The following is a 24,630-nucleotide window of genomic DNA, read 5'->3' as shown; positions in this document are numbered from 1 at the left end:
ACCATAGATTGTAATACTAGAGGCGGGGCCCAGCTTATATGTCCTTGACAAACCACTCACGCTCCTCACAGCGTACCTCGTTCCTGAGCTCAAAGAAGGTAACTCTGAACACGTGCAGGAACATGGAATATGTTATGTTGTGTCAGAAGCTTAATCAAAGTGTCATGTTTTCCCTCATAAGAAAAAGTCGGCAAATACATTCAGTGAATAGAAGGATGTTTTCGTATTCTCGGCTTCTGTGCCAAAGGAAAGAAAAACGTAATATGAAGGCTCAAAAACTGTCAGAGAAGCGGCAGTACAATGATCATTCAGATTCAGTGTCCGTGGCCATTCAGATGATGTCAAATAAGCTTCGTATGCATTCTAAACATGGAAGTTTTGAGAAGAAAATAATTTCAGGGAACGAACTTAAAAGTGCTTTGGAAGAAATATCATTGGACACAGAAGCATCTTTGAACAAAACTAGATATGAAATGTCATCGAATGACATGATCGATGAGGATAAACTGGATGATGAAATGGATGATGATGGATATTATGTTGAAACCATAACACTGGAAGATGACTACACGGAATCAACAAGCAGGAAAAGTACAAAGAGACAAGTGAGAATCTCGGGCCATCCAGATCCATCAGTGCCTAAGAGTAACATTCCCTGCTGTGGGTGTGGTGCGGAGCTTCACTGTCAAGACACTATAATACCTGGGTATATGCCAAGTGAAAAATTCAAAACTTTGACCAGAAATGAGCTAAAGCAGTCAGTGTGTCAGAGATGCCATTTGATGACACATCACGAATTATGTTTAAATGTAAAAGTTGATGCAAACGAATACCCACAAATTATATCAAAAATCAAACAAGAACGAGGTTTAGTTGTTGTTATTGTTGATCTGATGGATATTACAAATAGTATATTTCCTGATCTTTTGAAATATATTGGAAGAAGTAGACCATTGTTTATTGTTGGTAACAAAGTTGATCTGGTTCCAAAAGACCAAGCAGGATATTTAAGATCTGTCCGCCAGACTTTATTTGAAGAGTGTGAAAAAGCTGGGCTCAACTACAAAGGAAGTAACATTAAACATGTGTGCCTCATCAGTGCCAAGACTGGATATGGAATAGAAGAACTTGTGACGAAGCTGATGCAGGATTGGCAACGGCAAGGTGTGTTACCATGGTTATGTGCAATGAGCAGTAATGAGTATTTGTTCTATCTGATTTATTGTCATAGATTGACATGACCACCATCCCATTGCTGGTCTTAGGTGGCGTCTAAATTAAATTGTGTGACCAGGCTCTGACATGGCTGATTGTTTATCTTTGTGCCCTGGTCATGAATTGATATAATTCACAGTCTGCCATGATAGAGCTGGAATATTGCATTAATCAACAGTTTTTCTGCATCCGTTCTCTACACTGGACCCATATTTGTGCTTCCCATAAAATCCAGGGTCATGTTTGAGAGATCCTTCTGAAGAAGTCACAGGGCTATCCTCCCATACCTACGGCAACATGGAGACCATATTGATAAACAATGAGACCAAATATTTCATTTTGTTCGTTGCCTATTGACACCAAAGTTAAATCCTCATGATGACTACAAGTATCCTATGTCAGAAACCTATGATCGTGGGTTCGATTCACATATTCTCCATGATTATGTTCATAATGTGTGAAGCCCATTTTGTGGTGTCCCCCACCGTGATATTGCTGGAATATTGCTAAAAGCAGCATAAAACCATAATCACTCACTCATTTTATTTGTCGGCCCCTTATGGTCGTGAAAATCTGATTGCTGACTACATTTGTATATGAACTTTAGCTGAAATGAAGTACATAGTCACTAATACCCAATGAAATGATTTCACTGAACTACCTGTATCCTTGGGTGTTCCAGGTCACGTGTTCCTAGTGGGCTGCACCAATGTGGGCAAGTCTTCTGTCTTCAACGCCCTTCTTCAGACTGACTACTGCAAGGCCAAGGTGCGAGACGTCATTCAACGGGCCACCATCTCAGTATGGCCAGGTGAGCGAATTCTGTTGTTCTCTAGGGCCCCTGTGAGGTCCCCTACCAACAACTTGGGGTCCCTAGCAACTGATGATTGTCATACAAGGCGACTTAATGGACTCAGACTCGGTGACTTGGTAGATTGCGTGACATCATGCCAGAACATGTGTGAGATGAATCGTTGTTCATAATATTAATCCCTGATTTTTCTAGTCCAGAATTGAGGCACATAGACTCATTCCTAAACATCCTCCAGATGTCTGTTGCATTTCCTGTTAAGGGCTTAATGCATAAACCATTCAACATGTTCAGTATTTCTCCATTGCTATCAGGAAATATTTAAATAATAATATCTTGCATTTCCCAACGAGTTTTGTTAAGTAACTATGAATTAGCTAAAAGGAATTTAACATTAGCCAATCAGAAAGAGCTTTCATGAGCTTAACATCACTACTTTCAAAATGGCGACTACTCTTTGAAAAATCTTTTGACATAGTTTTCGATTTCTAATTTGAAAAACTGAAGCAATATAATTATGAAATGTCTTATTGATGTCCGAGATTGTGTGGCAGTATTTTCAGATGTTTATCCCATTAAAGTGAGAGATAAAATCAGTTGTACAGCCTGTAGCTGTTTACTTTTTTAATGTGTTGCATGATTACAAAATACAATCAAACTTTCACTTTCATGATCACATAAATGATGCTCTGTATGGTCGGGTGAAAGATGGTTCTGATGTGACCTGAAATAGGATGTCCTCAGTTTTTTATGTTGTGAATGTGAGCACTAAGGTCTTATGTTAATGAGACGATTTAGAGCTTTTGAAGTATATGTAGCCTTGTTATCAAATGAAAAGCCCAGCTGTCTATTGCACAGTACCACTACTAATTCATATCCTTTGAATGTATTTGAAGTATTCAAGGAATAGAGGGAGTCATTTGGCTTAGCCATTAATCAAAATGTCAGTGGTACTCACAAGCTGTAGGAATAACCCTTTTTTTTGTAACAAGGTATATGACATACGTTTTGTAATTTTGTGCATACTTAATATTTTATGCATATTTCATATTTTATGCATATCCTTCTTGTTGAATGTTGTGTAAATGTCTTCAGGAACAACCCTGAATCTACTGAAGTTCCCCATCATCCAGCCCGAAGGCTGGCGCATCCATAAACGCTTGCAGAAGCTGCAGCAGACTAGGTCAGAGCATGAGGAAGAGGTTAAGCTGCAGAGGACCAAATTGAAGGAGAAGGGAATGCCGAAATATGCCCCACTCCAAGGTCAGAAAATGTGCTTTACATTTTTCATTCCTAGGCCAGTGGCAAACATATAAAGTACAAAATGGCAGGTGTATACATAATTAGTGAAAAATTATCATTAGAAAAATTATGATATTGTGATAACTAGCATTTAGTGACCATGGTGATACAGATTTTTATGATGAAATGAAAATGTTATTTGAATTATTTATCCATGCCAGGGGTCCGGAAACCGTCATATGCGCCGGACATGTACGATTTGGAATCTCAAATGTCCGGTTTAAAATATTGCTTACCGGGCATTTAAATTTTTCTGTCCGGACATTTTAAAAAGTATTGTCCGGACATTCTTAAATTTTGACCGGACATGATCAACAGTTAGGACTGAGCAGTATCTGTCTGCAGTTGTAACACAATGAAGATTAACTACACTGACAAGCTTTGTTTGTTTTGAGTGCTGTAAATACATCGTACCTACATGATAGTCTAAACAGTCAATCACTGTAATAGGCAATAAACTGAGTTGACACTGATTAATCAAGGATTAATTACTGAGAAACATCTTGTTAATTTGAGTGAAAGGTGTTTACAACTGTACATAAATACCTTGCATCATCGATGTACCTCATTATCCTCACAATGCTACGATACGTAACCTCAGACAAGAAGCGAAAGCGTGACGACAGCCAGTCGACCGATGCAGATCAGTCGAGCGGATCTGCCAAACCCTCAAAGTCTGGACGATCATTTTGTAAGTCGTGGCTAACGACTTTCACTTGGTTGACATACAATGAGGATTTGCAGATTTTATTGTTTTCACTAGCTAGTCGTATATTGAATCTTGATTGACCACCGTTTTGCTTTCTGTGACGATCGATATCAAATTTTTTTATGGTCAATAATTAAGTACAGATGAAAAAAGTATTCAAATAACTATTGCTATCAACGATATTTTAGTATTTGTGATTATATTATCTGTCTTGTTTTTAAATAATCTTTAGTTTAAAAAAAAACTTTTCCCGTGAGGTCACGTGATAACCAAATATGGGATAATAGTCTCGATCCAAATGTTACAACACGTACACTTGAGCAGACTCATGAATATAACTCATGAATATTAATTAGACCGTTCACTACGTTAACAGATCGTTATTATAACAGAAACAAACGTATGTTTTCCATGTACATCTAAAATGATATTATTTGTTATTAATTGTCCGGTGAATTAAATAATTTAAATTGAAACAATTCATAATTCATCATATTATGAATGCGTAACAACTTGTAATGTGTGTGAAAAGTCGTACTAAAATACGCTATTTGAAGGGAGCGTGGCCTAAATGCAAATGTCCGATTGGGATTTTAAATTTTCTGGACCCCTGATCCATGCACAATAATTGAAACTGTTAAATATTTGTTATTGTCCAAACCACTGTTATTGGAGAAGACATTTTCCAATTCCCAAACCCCTAGTTATGCATAGGTCATCTTGGCCAGACAGATTCCCGCTTAGAGCAAGAAGTGAAGAAGAAAGAGAAGGACCTGGATTACGAAGGGCAAGAACTTGTGAGCTTCTCAATGTCAAGGTCAGGAAACCTTCAGGAACTGTCTGGTCGCCAAAACAACAGAGCATGCCAACCCCATGACATGTCTGTGCTCGGGAAGTTGTCACAGAGCAGATGGACGTATGACACACCAGGTGTGGTCAACCCGCAACAGGTGGGTCACAATGGAGTCTGCAGCAAAACTATTCACGATCCTCGTTTGACATTTCCAAATTCATTATGTGAATAGCTAAAATTCTGCAAAACACTTGACAGAAATCTGTGAGGTTTTTTTCCAAATATGGATTATCGATAGACTTGTCCCAGGGTATACATGGAATGAGTGGAGTATGCTGGTTCTACATATAGGCCTTTTGGGTTTCGAGTGAGGAGTCGGCAAAATGCCAGCTACATCATGACAGCCTGTACAGTGAAATCTATGTGAGCCACACCATTGAAACCTTATTAAACTTGACAAATTTGTTTATTGAAAATATAATTTTTTTTACCTACCCCGCATTACTCCATCTACTGCTTACCTTATGACAGAAAAAAGGCTGTGCGATGGTCTGGCTGAAGAAATAGAAAAGTTGTTCCGATCTAGTCTGAAGCCTGATCCTTACACAGCTGCCACATGACCAAACGGAAGTGATGACATCACAGAATCTTCATGTTCCTGCTTGTCACCAGATAGACATGTTGTGTCTACCTTTGGTCTTCAAGTTTTGGCTTTAAACCTATGGTCGGTTTTTGAAAGTCAGTTTCTAATACAACATCAACTTTTCTTTGTGTAATTTATGCTTGCACACTTTATTATTTGTCATGGTAAAAAGTCTGCTAAAAATCCTAACCCACGGTGTCTGGTTTGTACGCCAGATTTAAAATGTAATTTTTATTCACCTCTCTCCCTGTCAAGTTACACAAGATACAGACAGGTATCACGTAAGCATATTGTTCAGCAGTTCCTACGGCACACTAGAAGTATGTCCGACTCACAGGACTCATTCCTCCAGTAGTCTCTGGCCATCATGAATCAGCCCTATACAGCAGGTAGGGCTTTACCCAGGGACAATCGACATTCCTTTGCCACCCCCGTGCACCTAGGCACCAGGCACAGTTGTAAGTTTGACACCTAATTCTACCTTTCAGGCGCTGCTGTCTGCTCCCGTGATGATGCCAGCTATGCCTTTCCTTGCGTCCTACGGCGCTTCCACAATAGAGTCAAATGTCATAGGAGATGTCTCCTTAACAGAGTTGGTACCAACATTACACCTGTCCGTAGACTCCTCTCTACAGGGTTGGGGTGCTCATCTAGAGGACCAGCCGACTTAGGGCTGTGGTCTGACCGCTGCGCTCATGGCACATCAACAACCTCGAGTTGGAGGTGCTCATTCTGGCAATATCACATTGGCAGGAGCATCTCCTGACCACTCAACTCTCCATCTCCACCAACAACAGCATGGTGGTTTGGTGCCTGCGCTACCAAGGGACAACAACACACACTTACTCCCTGCTTCAGACGTTTCGGTTCTTTCATCTGGTAGATCGTCAGGGTCTACAATTTCTAGTCCAGCACATACCCGGATGTCAGATTTTGATAGCACCCTGGTTGCCGGTGAGGGGGTGGTTCGTAGACCTCAAAAATCTAGCAGAAAACAATCCACTGCCCCTACCAGAGTGGTCAAACCTACTCATCCACCCTCACAGCAAGTTGCCACACCCAATGCCAGGCAGGTTTCATTTACACACCTGGTTCATCTCAAGAGAGCCCTAGACGCTAAAGGCTAATTTTCCCTAGTGCACGGCCCCTCTACCTGAGGCTTATATGATAATAAGTGGCTGTCCTTAAAAGCGTTCTTTAAAGAGAAGAATCAGGATCCCACTACAGCGTGGCTTCAGTTCTTGGCCGAGTACCTCCTTCATTTGCATACCAAACAACACTTGAAAGGCAGCACCATTACAACATACTTCAGTGTTGGTAATTCAGGAGGATCGTAAGATGACCAAAGTTTTGGAACTACAAGCCCTCCTAAGCTCATTCAAGCTTGCGGATCAGAAGGCCATATTTCGAGCCCCGTCCACTGCTTAGGATCTGAATTGGTCCCACCACGCAACATCCTTTTGAAACCTCACCAGGAAGAAGATTTTTCTCTTGGCCAAAGCCACAGCAGCATAGTTCAGGCATATGAGATCGCCAACCTTGATCCACTGAGAGCTAACAATCCTCACGAGATCAAGGAGGTCGCCTCTACCATGGCTCTACAGAGTAACTGTTCTATTAGAAGTATCATTGAAGGATACTTTTGGAGGTCCCACACTGTCTTCACCAGCCATTATCTGAGAGCTGTGACACGAGATGTTGAGGGAATGCGCTGCTTTTGCCCTTTGATTGTAGCCCAGCAGGAAAACAGTCCCCCGACGCCAATGTCGCACCCATTGTCACGAGTATTACCAATCTGCATAGATGACATGCTATATGGTTTCCTCGACACTTTTTGTGTTATGAGGATTTATATATATTGAGGAATAACATCTGTCGGTATGCCCTCCATCTGATACAATGCATTCAGGAGTTATGCTTTATAAGTTAAAGAAATAAGTAAAATCTAAATATTTTTTACATTTGTATATTTATACTGCATTACTACGTCTAAGGGCCAACCCGTCGCAGACCTGCTTCCCCACTATATGTTCAGATGAAATTACGTATGACAAGCAGGAATATGAAGATCTGTGACGTCATCACTTCCATACAGTCATGTGGCAAGCCGTGTAGGGTCAGGCCTCAGACATGATAAAAACATCTTTTTATTTCTTTAGCCAGACTATCGCACAGCTTTGTTTCTGTCATAAGGTAAGCAGTAAGGTTAAACTATGTAGATTTTACTAATATTGAATAATAGGATCACTAATATTTGGCCAAAGTACCTGATACTAATACCACAGTCAACAGATCGATATGCTCTTGAAATACATTCTCTGCGCCATGCGGAGTGTAGGACTCAAGCTGCTGGTTAAGCCCCTTGAAGGTTTGTCATTGCCACCTCATTCAGATACCCAGTTGCTGCTGGGGGATCACGGCACACCTGAAGTAACATTGACAATTGACAAGCTCTATAGGAGAGGATGTGTGTGATGTGTCTGTGTGTACTAGGGCTGGGACGGGTAACTCGGGTACCCGGGTCGGGTGGGTACTGAGTAGGACCTGGGTACCCACAGGACTACCTGGACCCGTGGTTAGTCATGTGATATATAGTTTAACGACAAAAATTATCTAGAACTTTATGGTTACACAGCAAGTCACCAATGTTCGCATTTCTTTTATGACTATGCACCCATTCCTTCTGACTTTTCATATGGTTAAAGATATAACTTAAGTCAACTTCAGTGTATGCATGACCAGATTGTTTTATACGTGTATCTAAATACGTTTTGCAAGTGCTGTAAATCGGACATTTTGTATCTCTTGAGACCTACAGTGGGTACCCGGGTAGGGTCGGGTAATAGGGGGGTAGGGTCGGGTAATAGAGGGATGTGTAGCTTGGTAGTAAATTTGGACTCGTCCAAACCCTGATGTGTATATACTTTGTGTAATAATCTTGTTTCAAGAGCAGCCAGTCACACATAAGGGAGATTACTCTGTCTGCCTTAAGAAATGACAGATCTCTGAAAGACTGAAATCCTTGTACAGGACTTTGTACATGTTCTATCCCCGACAGGTTGTGTCCTTGTTTGCCTCAGTTTTGACAGACAACCACCTGTTTATTATGCACATAGTGTCTCTATGCTAAAGGTCAAGGCCCTTTTTTTAACCTTGTCCCTTTTCTTCATGACACTCCCCATGACACCAAAGTAATGCAAACAGTGTCATCCCCCTCATTTATTTTTGTGTGTGATTATTTTGGCCTACCAAAGTGATTTGGTCGTTAACATTTCTTACACCTTGAATTTTCAAAGTCGTGGCCAAATGTGAAGATTATCCATTGTGGATTTATTGAAGTCTTGTTTGTCCACTCCTGACCCTGTAGATTCTGACCCTGCTGACCCCAGAGGAGTTGAAAGTCATCCTTCACAAGGTGGTGTCAGCACCACGCGTGTTTGTCCTGAACCAGTCACAGACGCTGTTTGTCTCAGGCCTCAGCAGGATTGACTATTGTCAGGTGAGATACTCACCTTGTACTATATGACATGATAACTGTAACCATGATAACTAGATGTGTAAATTGCAGTCATCTTTATATACAGTCGAACCTTGCTTTTTCGGACACTTGCCTTTATTTCAAATATTGTCCAGATAAACAAATTTCGGGATAGCTGAATCCCTTGTCAACTGACCAGAGTTACCTCCCCTACCCAAATTGTAAAGAGGCAAAAATGACCTCTATTATATTATGCATATGATTTTTCGAGTATTAAAAAAACTGCATCGTTTCCCTTCCTGTGAAATTTGTGATAAGACATGAACCTGATTTACCATTAAGTTGAATTTCCTGTTCTGCTAGGTATTGATTTTTCATATGCAGGAATTAAGAATGCCGTGTAATTTTTCTCGTAAACTAAGCCAGAAATAGCAATCAGCTGTACACACATTTTCCACTCTACCGGTCATTCGGTTAAACAAAACTCAATAACATAACTTTGTAGTATTTTTATGCCATGATCAGTAGGGCTGGCTAAAAAGATTGTGATGAAATATTAACAATTATCGATATGAAATTGATAATAACTTACATAAACTATTGTGATGAAATAAAGTTTAGATTTACTGAAACAGACTTGTTATTGTCAATAATGTCAATTGTCGAAAACGTCAACAAAGTAATGTATGCAGAAATGTGTCACTGCTCACCACTGCTGTGAAATACCCGGTATGTAGATTTCTTTCAGGGACTTTCTTACATATTTCCCTTGAAGTTACTTCTCCGATATTTATCAATAATTATCTCTTCACCCTCTCTACACCTTCTGCACACACCCTGTACACCCCCTGTATGCCCCTGTACACCCTCTCAACACCCCCTGTACATCCCTGTACACCCTCTCTACACCCCCTGTATGACCCCTGTACACCCCCTGTACACCCCCTGTATGACCCCTGTATGACCCCTCTATGACCCCTGTACACCCCCTGTACACCCCCTGTATGACCCCTGTACACCCCCTGTATGACCCCTGTATGACCCCTGTACACCCCTGTATGACCCCTGTACACCCCCTGTATGACCCCTGTATGACCCCTGTACACCCGCTGTATGACCCCTGTACACCCCCTGTATGACCCCTGTACACCCCCTGTATGACCCCTGTACACCCCCTGTACACCCTCTGTACGACCCCTGTACACCCCTGTACATCCCCTGTATGCCCTTGTACACCCCCTGTATGACCCTGTACACCCCCTGTATGACCCCTGTACACCCCCTGTATGACCCCTGTACACCCCCTGTACGACCCCTGTATGACCCCTGTACACCCCCTGTACGACCCCTGTATGACCCCTGTATGACCCCTGTACATCCCTGTACATCCCCTGTATGCCCTTGTACACCCCTGTATGCCCCTGTACATCCCCTGTATGACCCCTGTACATCCCCTGTACGCCCCTTGTATGACCCCTGTACACCCCCTGTACGACCCCTGTACACCCCCTGTATGACCCCTGTACACCCCCTGTACGCCCCCTGTACACCCCCTGTATGACCCCTGTACACCCCCTGTACACCCCCTGTATGACCCCTGTACACCCCCTGTATGACCCCTGTACACCCCCTGTATGACCCCTGTATGACCCCTGTACACCCCCTGTATGACCCCTGTACACCCCCTGTATGACCCTTGTACACCCCCTGTATGACCCCTGTACACCCCCTGTATGACCCCTGTACACCCCCTGTACAACCCCTGTACACCCCCTGTACGACCCCTGTACACCCCCTGTATGACCCCTGTACACCCCCTGTACACCCCCTGTACGACCCCTGTACAACCCCTGTACACCCCCTGTACACCCCCTGTATGCCCTTGTACACCCCTGTACACCCCCTGTATGCCCTTGTACACCCCCTGTACACCCCCTGTACATCCCTGTACACCCCCTGTATGCCCTTGTACACCCCTGTATGCCCCTGTACATCCCCTGTATGACCCCTGTACGCCCCTTGTATGACCCCTGTATGCCCTTGTACACCCTGTATGCCCTTGTACACCCCTGTATGACCCCTGTACATCCCCTGTACGCCCCTTGTATGACCCCTGTACACCCCTGTATGCCCTTGTACACCCTGTACACCCCCTGTACGCCCTTGTACACCTCCTGTACCTTTGTATACCCCTGTACACCCCCTGTATGCCCTTGTACACCCCTGTATGCCCCTGTACATCCCCTGTATGACCCCTGTACGCCCCTTGTATGACCCCTGTATGCCCTTGTACACCCTGTATGCCCTTGTACACCCCTGTATGACCCCTGTACATCCCCTGTACGCCCCTTGTATGACCCCTGTACACCCCTGTATGCCCTTGTACACCCTGTACACCCCCTGTACGCCCTTGTACACCTCCTGTACCTTTGTATACCCCTGTACACCCCCTGTATACCCCTGTACACCCCCTGTTTGCCCCTGCACACCCTCTGTAATCCCCTGTAACCCTCTTTAACCACCTGTACATCCCCTGTACACCCCCTGTAACCCCTGTATGCCCCTGTACACCCTCTGTAATCCCCTGTACACCCTCTGTAATCCCCTGTACACCCTCTGTAACCACCTGTACACCCCTGTACACCCTCTGTAACCCCCTGTATGCCCCTGTACACCCTCTGTAATCCCCTGTACACCCTCTGTAATCCCCTGTACACCCTCTGTAATCCCCTGTACACCCTCTGTAACCACCTGTACACCCTCTGTAATCCCCTGTACACCCTCTGTAACCCCTGTACACCCTCTGTAACCACCTGTACACCCTCTGTAACCACCTGTACACCCTCTGTATGCCCCCTGTAACCACCTGTACATCCCCTGTACACCCTCTGTAATCCCCTGTACACCCTCTGTAACCACCTGTACACCCTCTGTAACCACCTGTACACCCTCTGTAACCACCTGTACATCCCCTGTATGCCCCCTGTAACCACCTGTACACCCCCTATAACCACCTGTACACCCTCTGTAACCACCTGTACATCCTCTGTAATCCCCTGTACACCCTCTGTAACCACCTGTACACCCTCTGTAATCCCCTGTACACCCTCTGTAACCACCTGTACACCCTCTGTAATCCCCTGTACACCCTCTGTAACCACCTGTACACCCTCTGTAACCACCTGTACACCCTCTGTAATCCCCTGTACACCCTCTGTAACCACCTGTACATCCTCTGTAATCCCCTGTACACCCTCTGTAACCACCTGTACACCCTCTGTAATCCCCTGTACACCCTCTGTAATCCCCTGTACACCCTCTGTAACCACCTGTACATCCCCTGTACACCCTCTGTAATCCCCTGTACACCCTCTGTAATCCCCTGTACACCCTCTGTAACCACCTGTACATCCCCTGTACACCCTCTGTATTCCCTGTACACCCTCTGTAACCACCTGTACACCCTCTGTAACCACCTGTACACCCTCTGTAACCACCTGTACATCCCCTGTATGCCCCCTGTAACCACCTGTACACCCCCTGTAACCACCTGTACACCCTCTGTAACCACCTGTACATCCTCTGTAATCCCCTGTACACCCTCTGTAACCACCTGTACACCCTCTGTAATCCCCTGTACACCCTCTGTAACCACCTGTACACCCTCTGTAACCACCTGTACATCCTCTGTAACCACCTGTACACCCTCTGTAACCACCTGTACACCCTCTGTAACCACCTGTACATCCTCTGTAACCACCTGTACACCCTCTGTAACCACCTGTACACCCTCTGTAACCACCTGTACACCACCTGTACATCCTCTGTAACCACCTGTACACCCTCTGTAACCACCTGTACATCCCTGTACACCCCCTGTAACCATCTGTACAACCCTGTACACCCTCTGTAATCCCCTGTATGCCCCTGTACACCCTCTGTAACCACCTGTACACCCTCTGTAATCCCCTGTACACCCTCTGTAATCCCCTGTACACCCTCTGTAATCCCCTGTATGCCCCTGTACACCCTCTGTAACCACCTGTACATCCTCTGTAACCACCTGTACACCCTCTGTAACCACCTGTACATCCTCTGTAACCACCTGTACACCCTCTGTAACCACCTGTACATCCCTGTACACCCCCTGTAACCATCTGTACAACCCTGTACACCCTCTGTACACCCTCTGTAATCCCCTGTACACCCTCTGTAACCACCTGTACACCCTCTGTAACCACCTGTACACCCTCTGTAATCCCCTGTACACCCTCTGTAATCCCCTGTATGCCCCTGTACACCCTCTGTAACCACCTGTACATCCTCTGTAACCACTTGTACACCCTCTGTAATCCCCTGTACACCCTCTGTAATCCCCTGTACACCCTCTGTAATCCCCTGTATGCCCCTGTACACCCTCTGTAACCACCTGTACATCCTCTGTAACCACCTGTACACCCTCTGTAACCACCTGTACATCCTCTGTAACCACCTGTACACCCTCTGTAACCACCTGTACATCCCTGTACACCCCCTGTAACCATCTGTACAACCCTGTACACCCTCTGTACACCCTCTGTAATCCCCTGTACACCCTCTGTAACCACCTGTACACCCTCTGTAACCACCTGTACACCCTCTGTAATCCCCTGTACACCCTCTGTAACCACCTGTACACCCTCTGTAATCCCCTGTACACCCTCTGTAACCACCTGTACACCCTCTGTAATCCCCTGTACACCCTCTGTAATCCCCTGTACACCCTCTGTAATCCCCTGTATGCCCCTGTACACCCTCTGTAACCACCTGTACACCCTCTGTAACCACCTGTACACCCTCTGTAATCCCCTGTACACCCTCTGTAACCACCTGTACACCCTCTGTAACCACCTGTACACCCTCTGTAATCCCCTGTACACCCTCTGTAACCACCTGTACACCCTCTGTAACCACCTGTACATCCCCTGTATGCCCCTGTACGCCCTCTGTAACCCACTGTACACCCTCTCTACACCCCAGTGCGAAATATGGAGTGATTAGTAAAGTGGTTACCGCGCCTCTTGATCTTTTTCTGCCATTTTGAACTTCATGCAAATGAAGGCAATTTATTATTATGCACCCATGTCACATACAAGTAACTTATTAAATCAGACAGCCAATTTGAAAAAGAAATCTGATCGGACTGGTCAGAAAGATTTTACTTTTCCCCACTGTATAGTTTTTGGCGTAAGAGTACAAGTCCGCCACAGAGTTTTTTGTTCAAGTATTACATACGTTTATCGACTGTGTGTCATGGCGATTTAGCACGGCGCTAGAGACAAAACGACAGCGCAGATTGTCTTTTTGTTTATGATGCTGATTTACAGAAAATATTCAAATCGAAGATATGGATGGCAAGATCGTTAATATTAAGGTGGTACAGTGTATATTTATGGACAGGAAGTTCATGATCAAAACCTAAACATTGAAAGGCCAAGCCCGAAGTGATCAACAGGGCACGTTCGCATCATATCTGTGCCGCGATTTCTTGTCTACCGGTTGTCCTACATGCTCGCCAATTTAGACAAATAACTGTTGCTTTTTTCATTTGAAATGAGTCATGTGTTATTGCTCAAACTACCTGACCACGTGTGTGACTTGCCCTAACTGTTTCACAGTTCGTCGCAAAAGGAGATTTCAAAAGTGTGGCCACGACATCTAACGTGAAACAACGCCATATTGTAAACAAATTGTGTCAAGGTCGGTCCCACCTGTGGTAGCTCGGCCCCCGTTTCTGTCGATGGTACACGCGATACAAACATAATACAACAACTGAAAACATCAACATAACTTCTACAATGATGACTGCAATACCTTTTTATCCCCCCCGGGATATAATGCGGGGGGATATAGCGATCAGCCAGTCTGTCTGTCCGTCTTTCCGTCCGTAATCATTTCCTTTTCCGGGGCAGAATTCGAAAACCATTCAGTGTATTTGATCGAAACTTGGCAAAGCTATCAGGCACTTACTGAAGTGGTGCCTTTTGATATATTATTTTTACAAATTTTTATTTTTTACAATTTTTATGGAATGAAGTTGGACCTAGACTCCATTGGGGAACGGGTTCGTTTACAGGCCAGAATTCGAAAACCATTCAGTGGGTAAACAATGTATGCTTCTTAAAGAACATTCAACTGTTGACTCATTACATACAGAATTGCACATTTACTAGTGGTTACTTTACAGACAGCTGCCGGGGGGATATGTCATCTTTCTGATGACTCTTGTTGTATTTGGGTTAACCGCTTATGGATACGATGTGCTGTTAAGTTCGATTTCTATTTGTTTTTCCTTTCATTGAAACTGTGATAATGGCGCTGTGATTGGTTTGCTGAAATAGTATTTTTCTTGAGTCTAATGTACATGGTACATGCTCAGAAAATGGAATATATTATCATAACACGACAGCTCGTATTTCCAACATTCTGCCATGGATATTAGATCTAATATTAATATTCGATTTACAAATAATTGATGTACACTGTACTCTCGATTAACGTATGATAACCTATTGCAAGTCTTCAACTCTTATTATCCCCCGCCACGAAGTGGACAGGGGATATAGGAATGGGTGCTGTCCGTCCTTCCGTCCTTCCATCCATCCGTCCGTCACATTTCGTTTCCGGAGAAGATCTTGAAAATTGTACCACATTTCTTCACCAAACTTGGCACATAGAAAGGTCAAGTGGTGAACTGGTGCCTTTTGATAGTTTGGGATTTTTAAAGAAATTATTTTTCGAGTTTACATGGCGATGACTTTGATTTAGACTGAAAATGGCGGTAGTCCTCGTTTCCGGAGCAGATCTTGACACCGTACCATATTTCTTAACCAAACGTGGCACATAATGTCATCTCGCAGTATTGAAAACATTTCCTTTCTTGTTGGTAAGTTCTGCATTGCTTGTGTGTATGTTCCTCCAAAAGTGTCATGGACACGGTTGTTGCATTCATTTACCATGCTTACTAACTTCATGCAGAAACACAACTCATTACAACAATACAGTGTAACTGATCTTAAACCTACTCAACTGTATAAACACTATATATTCTTGTCAACCATACTCTGTACTTCACTTGCTTGATAACGGTGTTAGAACCTACACTGAAACCATCGCTCCTAATTGTAATAAAGAAGTTGTTCGTCCATGTGTCTCATCCTTACTCATTGCAAATACAGTTACATATTCTATCATAGACTGCAGATGGCAAAACAACACCAGTAATAACTTTTTTTAGTGCTGCAATTAGGCCATTTACTAAAAGGCCCAGTGAACATAGTTCACAGGAGCTAATGAATTGCACACAACGAAACATTGCATATTGGCGGGAATATTAGTAACATTAGTATTTCAGGCTTGTTTGATATGTTATCTGAAATGTCAGCAATGAATAAACTTTATTTTATTTCATTAAAATCTGCAATTTTATTTGAATAGGCTAATAGACAGTCGGTGATTCCCGCCGCTGTGATTTTGTCATCTGGACAGATGCGCGTGATTTGACCTCGCGTGTTGTGACGTGGATGTCGTCACATGAAACCGCTGATCTAATGTTGTGGTAGTATAATGGATACACATGGTTTCATTTTCCAAATAACAATATTCTCTTTGACTAAACTAGAAAGCATATCTAGTACATCACGATTGGAAAATGTCCATGGTGACCGACGAGTGAATGAGACCGCTTATCATTTGACTAACAGTTTTAGAATATTTGGCGCAGTTTTCTAATTTTGGTATGTTGACATGTGCTTTTCATATCTGTTTGAAGGCTTGATATTTCAAGAAAATAATGTGCATTTAGTTGCAAGGGAATGGAATGTTTCAGTGAGAAAGCTGTCAAAATGGATTCAATATCAAACAACCTAGATTTTTAATATTTTAGCTTCATCTATTAGAATCTCAAATGGATCAATTTATAATATCAGTGTTCAGTAAAAGTAATTAGATCTACTCACAATATATAGATAATTGATTTAAAAAATGTCAAAATGTTTCCAGTGTAATTGTGATTTCGTTTTGATGTTTTATATAGTTTTATTTGGTTTTTTTCACTCTGCATTATTTAAAATACCAAATACTTTGATCAGTGACATAGAAGTAATTACTTTGTTTTGTATCCTTAGTATGAAATAGATTTTATTTTTAATTAAATATTTGTCTAAGAGCAAAATCCAAGCATTCTAGTTTGTTGTTCTTTTTTCACCATTTTAATTTGTATATATTCCCTCCAAGCTGTAGTTTAGCTAGGCCAAAATTAAGAAAAAAAGTAAAGACATAATAACTGAAAACCATTTACAGTAAAGATTTTGCTGGTTAAATTTCGAAGTTCAATACCATGAATATATTTTTCCTTTTATGACAAATAATTCCATTACTTTCATTGACCTAAGATTATTATCTATTTCAAACTGTTCCTTTAGTAGAATTGGATGGAATGGGAGACTACTGGAAATAAACTATCATGTATGTCCTTAAATGTACATGTACATACCTAGGTGTAAATACACTTCTAAAGTCGTATTTATAAAACAATATGAAAGAAAAAGTTGTATTTCATGGACTGGCCATACACATGATACAACTATATTTTGAGCAAAGGTCTAATTAAGTAAGACAGCCAAGTGTGGAATACTAGCTGAGACGAGGATGTATGTTTTCTAGTGATCAAAGTGAAACAAATGTGTTCAGAGTTTTGAGCACATGAACTGTTTATACATTGAACTCTACTTTAATCAAAGTCATTCACATTTTCGTAATTTTCTCTTTCACTTATTCTAGGTATTATTTATAATTGTACCGTAAAACAATAACATGCCTTCTTTCACCTGTACTGTGCAAGTTATCGTTTCCTTGTATTAGATATAGCCTAATCTACTCTTCTTGAGCTTTCAAATTCAAGTATTAAAATTGTCCAATTACATCTTGTTTCAAGCTTTATATAAGTTAGAATTAAACCATTAACAACACATCATGACACCTGAAGTATCAATAATTGGTATGTGTGATTGCACAACGAAGCAATGACATATGGCGCCCGAGTTGCGAGTGATCAAAAAGAGGTTTGTTGAATAGATTAGCTGTCCATGAAAACGTTTCAACAATTTTTATTAAATATACATGTACTTACTCTTGGGTGGTACGTTAGTATAAGCTGACTGACGTCCAGGCACTTTTTTACTTTTTTGGGTAGGGGCGGTCAGGTAGCCTGGTGGCTAAAGTATTTGATCATCACGCCGAAGACCCTGGTTGGATTCCCGACATGGGTACAATGTGTGGAGCCCATTTCAACACTTAGACTGCGTCCAAAAAGCATCCCAAAATAGTCCAGTACATGTATAAGATAAAAATTATATTAGCCTGTTTGCAGTGCAAGGAGAACCTTAATTTATGTTTTTTAATTTTCATTAATTTTACCTTTTTAAATTCACAAGGACTAGGAATGTATTGCCATCCACAGGCCAGTTGACTATTGGTAATATCTGATGCAGTCCTTGTATACAGGCATATGTAGAAAGGTATGAAAAGGACATGATGTTAAAGCTGCTGTGGCTGTTGCAGGGTGAGCGGTCAATATTCCTCACAGTGCACTGTTCCCCTGACCTCCCTGTACATGTGAAGGACACAGTTGATGCTGACAGCTTCTATGAAGAGAAGATCGGGACTAAAGCATTTGCTGTAAGTGTTCTGAGTCATTTTTAATCAAAGAGGCCAATATATATTATAAAATCGCACTAATTGTTATTTGATTGACCCACACATTCCTGACCTATTTGTTTGCGTGTACACCTACTACCAAGGTGCTGCACAACAATATCTCATTCCCTACTATAAGTTTCATGTGCTGCAATGAAGTTCTGCTCAGGTTCCTAACTGTGTACTTTGTACTGCCTCACTTTTAGGAGTAATAGACAAGGACGAAAAGGGTGAACAGAGTAGAATGCATGTGATATTTACGTCTGACGTGTATTTTAGGTCTGTCTTGCCTCCCCGCCTTGGTCCCCCGCCAGGGCTCATCCTTGGTCCCCCGCCTTGGTCCCCCGCCAGGGCTCATCCTTGGTCCCCCGCCTTGGTCCCCCGCCAGGGCTCATCCTTGGTCCCCCGCCTTGGTCCCCCGCCTTGGTCCCCCGCCAGGGCTCATCCTTGGTCCCCCGCCTTGGTCCCCCACCAGGGCTCATCCTTGGTCCCCCGCCTTGGTCCCCCGCCTTGGTCCCCCACCAGGGCTCATCCTTGGTCCCCCGCCTTGGTCCCCCGCCAGGGCTCATCCTTGGTCCCCCGCCTTGGTCCCCCGCCAGGGCTCATCCTTGGTCCCCCGCCTTGGTCCCCCGCCAGGGCTCATCCTTGGTCCCCCTGCCAGGGCTCCATCCTTGGTCCACCACCTTGGGCCCCCTGCCAGGGCTCCATCCTTGGTCCCCCACCAGGACCCCATCCTTGGACCCCTCCCAGGGCCTCAACCTTGGGTCCCCTGCCAGGGCTCCATCCTTAGTCCTCCTCCAGGGCTCCATCCTTGGCCCCCCCCACCAGGGCTCCAACCTTGGGCCCCCGCCGCATCTGCTGTACAGGTCATGATTGTGGTGCTGCATCTTCTGTGCAGGTCATGATTGTGGCACAGTGCTGCATCTGCTGTGGACGTCATGATTGTGGGAAAGTGCTGCATCTGCTGTACAGGTCATGATTGTGCGGCAGTGCTGCATCTGCTGTGCAGGTCATGATTGTGGTGCTGCATCTGCTGTACAGGTCATGATTGTGGTGCTGCATCTGCTGTACAGGTCATGATTGTGGTGCTGCATCTTCTGTGCAGGTCATGATTGTGGTGCTGCATCTCCTGTACAGGTCATGATTGTGGTGCTGCATTTCCTGTACAGGTCATGATTGTGGTGCTGCATTTCCTGTACAGGTCATGATGGGTCATGATTGTGGTGCTGCATCTTCTGTGCAGGTCATGATTGTGGTGCTGCATCTCCTGTACAGGTCATGATTGTGGTGCTGCATCTCCTGTACAGGTCATGATTGTGGTGCTGCATCTCCTGTACAGGTCATGATTGTGGTGCTGCATCTCCTGTACAGGTCATGATTGTGGTGCTGCATTTCCTGTACAGGTCATGATGGGTCATGATTGTGGTGCTGCATCTTCTGTGCAGGTCATGATTGTGGCACAGTGCTGCATCTGCTGTGGACGTCATGATTGTGGGACAGTGCTGCATCTGCTGTGCAGGTCATGATTGTGGTGCTGCATCTGCTGTACAGGTCATGATTGTGGCACAGTGCTGCATCTGCTGTGCAGGTCATGATTGTGGTGCTGCATCTGCTGTACAGGTCATGATTGTGGTGCTGCATCTCCTGTACAGGTCATGATTGTGGGACAGTGCTGCATCTGCTGTACAGGTCATGACTGTGGAACAGTGCTATGCTTTTATGAAGTTCATATAGTTCATGATAACCTCTGGCACAATTACTTCTTGTCACAAACCATCAGAATTTCCATTCAGAGAGTATGGGCCATACAAAAACCTGAAAGATCTGCCATCTTTCCAAACAAAACTCAAACTATATAAATATATGATATTCCTTAATCTCACAAGCCTTGGAGCGTTCTTACAACAAACCTAAGCTCCAGCTAGAAACTGGTCAATTGTGAAATTAAATACAACTATGTAAAGTATTTATCTTTCAGTTTGTCAAATATTTTCAAAATCTTATATCGAGTCATTTGCATTTACTCAGATGTAATATTTCACAGGGATCATTGAACATATTAAATGAGGGCATAAAATATTTACCTACATTAACACATTATGTTCCGGACTGTCTGAGTGATTATGTGTGTATGAGTTTGTCTTCAGTCAGTTGCATAATAGGTCCCCAGTGCCCCACGTTCATCTCCCTGTGGGTTTTCAGAAACAGAATAGGTCCCTAGTGATCCATGTTTGTCTCACTGTGGGGTTTCAGATGCATAATAGGTCCCCAGTGATCCATGTTTGTCTCCCTGTGGGGTTTCAGATGCAGAATAGGTCCCCAGTGATCCATGTTTGTCTCCCTGTGGGGTTTCAGATGCAGAATAGGTCCCCAGTGCCCCATGTTCATCTCCCTGTGGGGTTTCAGAAGCAGAATAGGTCCCCAGTGCCCCATGTTTGTCTCCCTTTGGGGCTCAGATGCAGAATAGTTCCCCAGTGCCCCATGTTCATCTCCCTGTGGGGTTTCAGAAGCAGAATAGGTCCCCAGTGCCCCATGTTTGTCTCCCTTTTGGTTTCAGATGCAGAATAGTTCCCCAGTGCCCCATGTTCATCTCCCTGTGGGTTTCAGAAGCAGAATAGGTCCCCAGTGCCCCATGTTTGTCTCACTGTGGGGTTTCAGAAGCAGAATAGGTCCCCAGTGATCCATGTTTGTCTCACTGTGGGTTTCAGAAGCAGAATAGGTCCCCAGTGATCCATGTTTGTCTCACTGTGGGGTTTCAGAAGCAGAATAGGTCCCCAGTGATCCATGGTTGTCTCACTGTGGGGTTTCAGAAGCAGAATAGGTCCCCAGTGCCCCAAGTTCATCTCCCTGTGGGGTTTCAGAAGCAGAATAGGTCCCCAGTGATCCATGTTTGTCTCCCTGTGGGGTTTCAGAAGCAGAATAGGTCCCCAGTGCCCCAAGTTCATCTCCCTGTGGGGTTTCAGAAGCAGAATAGGTCCCCAGTGATCCATGTTTGTCTCCCTGTGGGGTTTCAGAAGCAGAATAGGTCCCCAGTGCCCCAAGTTCGACTCCCTGTGGGGTTTCAGAAGCAGAATAGGTCCCCATTGATCCATGTTTGTCTCCCTGTGGGTTTCAGAAGCAGAATAGGTCCCCAGTGATCCATGTTTGTCTCACTGTGGGGTTTCAGAAGCAGAATAGGCCCCCAGTGATCCATGTTTGTCTCACTGTGGGGTTTCAGAAGCAGAATAGGTCCCCAGTGCCCCACGTTCATCTCCCTGTGGGGTTTCAGAAGCAGAATAGGTCCCCAGTGCCCCATGTTTGTCTCACTGTGGGGTTTCAGAAGCAGAATAGGTCCCCAGTGATCCATGTTTGTCTCACTGTGGGGTTTCAGAAGCAGAATAGGTCCCCAGTGATCCATGTTTGTCTCACTGTGGGGTTTCAGAAGCAGAATAGGTCCCCAGTGATCCATGTTTGTCTCACTGTGGGGTTTCAGAAGCAGAATAGGTCCCCAGTGCCCCATGTTTGTCTCCCTGTGGGGTTTCAGAAGCAGAATAGGTCCCCAGTGATCCATGTTTGTCTCACTGTGGGGTTTCAGAAGCAGAATAGGTCCCCAGTGCCCCATGTTTGTCTCCCTGTGGGGTTTCAGAAGCAGAATAGGTCCCCAGTGATCCATGTTTGTCTCCCTGTGGGGCTCAGAAGCAGAATAGGTCCCCAGTGCCCCACGTTCATCTCCCTGTGGGGTTTCAGAAGCAGAATAGGTCCCAAGTGCCCCATGTTTGTCTCCCTGTGGGTTTCAGAAGCAGAATAGGTCCCTAGTGATCCATGTTTGTCTCACTGTGGGTTTCAGATGCAGAATAGGTCCCCAGTGATCCATGTTTGTCTCACTGTAGGGTTTCAGAAGCAGAATAGGTCCCCAGTGCCCCAAGTTCATCTCCCTGTGGGGTTTCAGAAGCAGAATAGGTCCCCAGTGATCCATGTTTGTCTCACTGTGGGGTTTCAGAAGCAGAATAGTTCCCCAGTGCCCCATGTTCATCTCCCTGTGGGGTTTCAGAAGCAGAATAGGTCCCCAGTGCCCCATGTTTGTCTCCCTTTTGGTTTCAGATGCAGAATAGTTCCCCAGTTCCCCATGTTCATCTCCCTGTGGGTTTCAGATGCAGAATAATAGAGGAATACTTGACTTTGCTGAAAGATTTGTCCTACATGTCAGAGAAATATACTATTAAAATAATGTGACAGCAGGGTTTGGAAACTAAGCACGTCAATTGGGACATTGCCACTTCACAAGTTTTTACATCATCTAATAAAGGGTTAGTCGGTGTACATGTGGCACCCTGGATTTTGTGAAACAAGTGATAGCATTACATTACCACCAGGTCCCAGTGCCTGAGAGTGATTGGATGGAGCGCCTGCCAGCTCTGATTGGACAAGAGTTTCGCATGACCGGGATTGGATGGGATACAGCTGTTGGCGACCTGCAGCTGTCGTCTCTAGGTGAGTGCTGTGGCCTGTCAGGGACTTGCGCACATTTCTGGCTGGGTGCCTGTGATGGTTGTATATTTCAGGATGGGTGTCTGTGATGGTTGTATATTTCTGGCTAGGTGTCTGTGATGGTTGTATATTTCTGGCTAGGTGTCTGTGATGGTTGTATATTTCTGGCTGGATGTCTGTGATGGTTGTATATTTCAGGATGGGTGTCTGTGATGGTTGTATATTTCAGGATGGGTGTCTGTGATGGTTGTATATTTCTGGCTAGGTGTCTGTGATGGTTGTATATTTCTGGCTAGGTGTCTGTGATGGTTGTATATTTCAGGCTTGGTGTCTGTGATGGTTGTATATTTCAGGCTGCGTGTCTTGTGATGGTTGTATGTTTCAGGCTGGGTGTCTGTGATGGTTGTATATTTCAGGATGGGTGTCTGTGATGGCTGTATATTTCAGGATGGGTGTCTGTGATGGTTGTATATTTCAGGATGGGTGTCTGTGATGGTTGTATATTTCAGGATGGGTGTCTGTGATGGTTGTATATTTCAGGATGGGTGTCTGTGATGGTTGTATATTTCAGGCTGGGTGTCTGTGATGGCTGTATATTTCAGACTGGGTGTCTGTGATGGTTGTATATTTCAGGATGGTGTCTGTGATGGCTGTATATTTCAGACTGGGTGTCTGTGATGGTTGTATATTTCAGGATGGGTGTCTGTGATGGTTGTATATTTCAGGATGGGTGTCTGTGGTTGTTGTATATTTCAGGATGGTGTCTGTGATGGTTGTATATTTCAGGCTTGGTGTCTGTGATGGTTGTATATTTCAGGCTGGGTGTCTGTGATGGCCCACAGGGACATGGAGGTGAGACTTCGGGGGTACACCCCAGGTGGGCGTGGCTGCCACATGAGGGTACCAGCACTCCTCCCAAACGTCCTGGCTTTCAGGGGGAAGAGGGCCAAGAAGTCAAGTCCTGCATATTCCACCAGGAAACTTATATCCCCAAGATAGAGGACAACATTACGCGAGCAATAGACTGAACACTGTTTTGTATATGAATAAAAAGATTTGGAAAACATGTTTTATGTGTGTTTGTCCTGAAACATGGATTTTGACATATATATTTTTATGACTTGAAGGGGAAGGAAATACCTAAAGGCTGAAGGTCAAGTGATCTTATGAAATGGAGAATTGCCTTTCATCCATACATCGTTATTTTCATATATTCCATTTTACTTCTACTCTGACATATATAAATGGAGGAAATCATGTTGAAAATTTACTTGATTTGACACTTTCTTATGGATAACAACCACTTCATTTTTTATATCGACGTTTCAGGGTCCCTTGATTAGATGACCTGTAATCAGTAAATATATCTATATATACACCTTGTCTAAAGTGTCGCACCACCAAGATTTTTTGATAATCAGAAAAGAGATGGGTATGGAGAAGCTGGAAAGTGAAACAAAGGCAATCAAAAGTGTCA

At 44.0% G+C, this 24,630-nt stretch overlaps 1 protein-coding gene across 2 annotated transcripts; it reads left to right on the top strand.

Moving 5' to 3' along the window:
- The first annotated feature begins 12 nt into the window (after positions 1–12).
- Positions 13–24,217, top strand: LOC124116576 (nitric oxide-associated protein 1-like). 2 transcript variants are annotated; one of them, XM_046477965.2, is made up of 8 exons: positions 13–1,164; positions 1,898–2,026; positions 3,122–3,289; positions 4,770–4,987; positions 8,841–8,972; positions 18,552–18,668; positions 23,039–23,156; positions 23,971–24,217. In XM_046477965.2, the coding sequence occupies exons 1-8, from the start codon at positions 39–41 to the stop codon at positions 24,150–24,152; spliced, it is 2,190 nt and encodes a 729-aa protein (XP_046333921.2). In that variant the 5' UTR covers positions 13–38; the 3' UTR covers positions 24,153–24,217. The 2 variants fall into 2 exon arrangements, with proteins under 2 accessions (XP_046333921.2, XP_048249443.1); XM_048393486.1 differs by having other exon boundaries at positions 23,539–24,112.
- Positions 24,218–24,630: the final 413 nt, after the last annotated feature.

Source organism: Haliotis rufescens, unplaced genomic scaffold, assembly GCF_023055435.1.
Source record: "Haliotis rufescens isolate VD_foot unplaced genomic scaffold, xgHalRufe1.0.p SCAF_12, whole genome shotgun sequence".
Classification (NCBI taxonomy): Eukaryota; Metazoa; Mollusca; class Gastropoda; order Lepetellida; family Haliotidae; genus Haliotis; species Haliotis rufescens.
This window is presented reverse-complemented; position numbering and strand designations above follow the sequence as displayed.

What these genes read in the sequence shown, in the direction of transcription:
- LOC124116576 (XM_046477965.2), top strand. Translation starts at nt 39, where the DNA reads ATGTCCTTGACAAACCACTCACGCTCCTCACAGCGTACCTCGTTCCTG. An exon ending in CACCATCTCAGTATGGCCAG is followed by an intron (nt 2,027 to 3,121) that starts GTGAGCGAATTC and finishes AAATGTCTTCAG; the next exon opens with GAACAACCCTGAATCTACTG. An exon ending in GCAGGATTGACTATTGTCAG is followed by an intron (nt 8,973 to 18,551) that starts GTGAGATACTCA and finishes TGGCTGTTGCAG; the next exon opens with GGTGAGCGGTCAATATTCCT.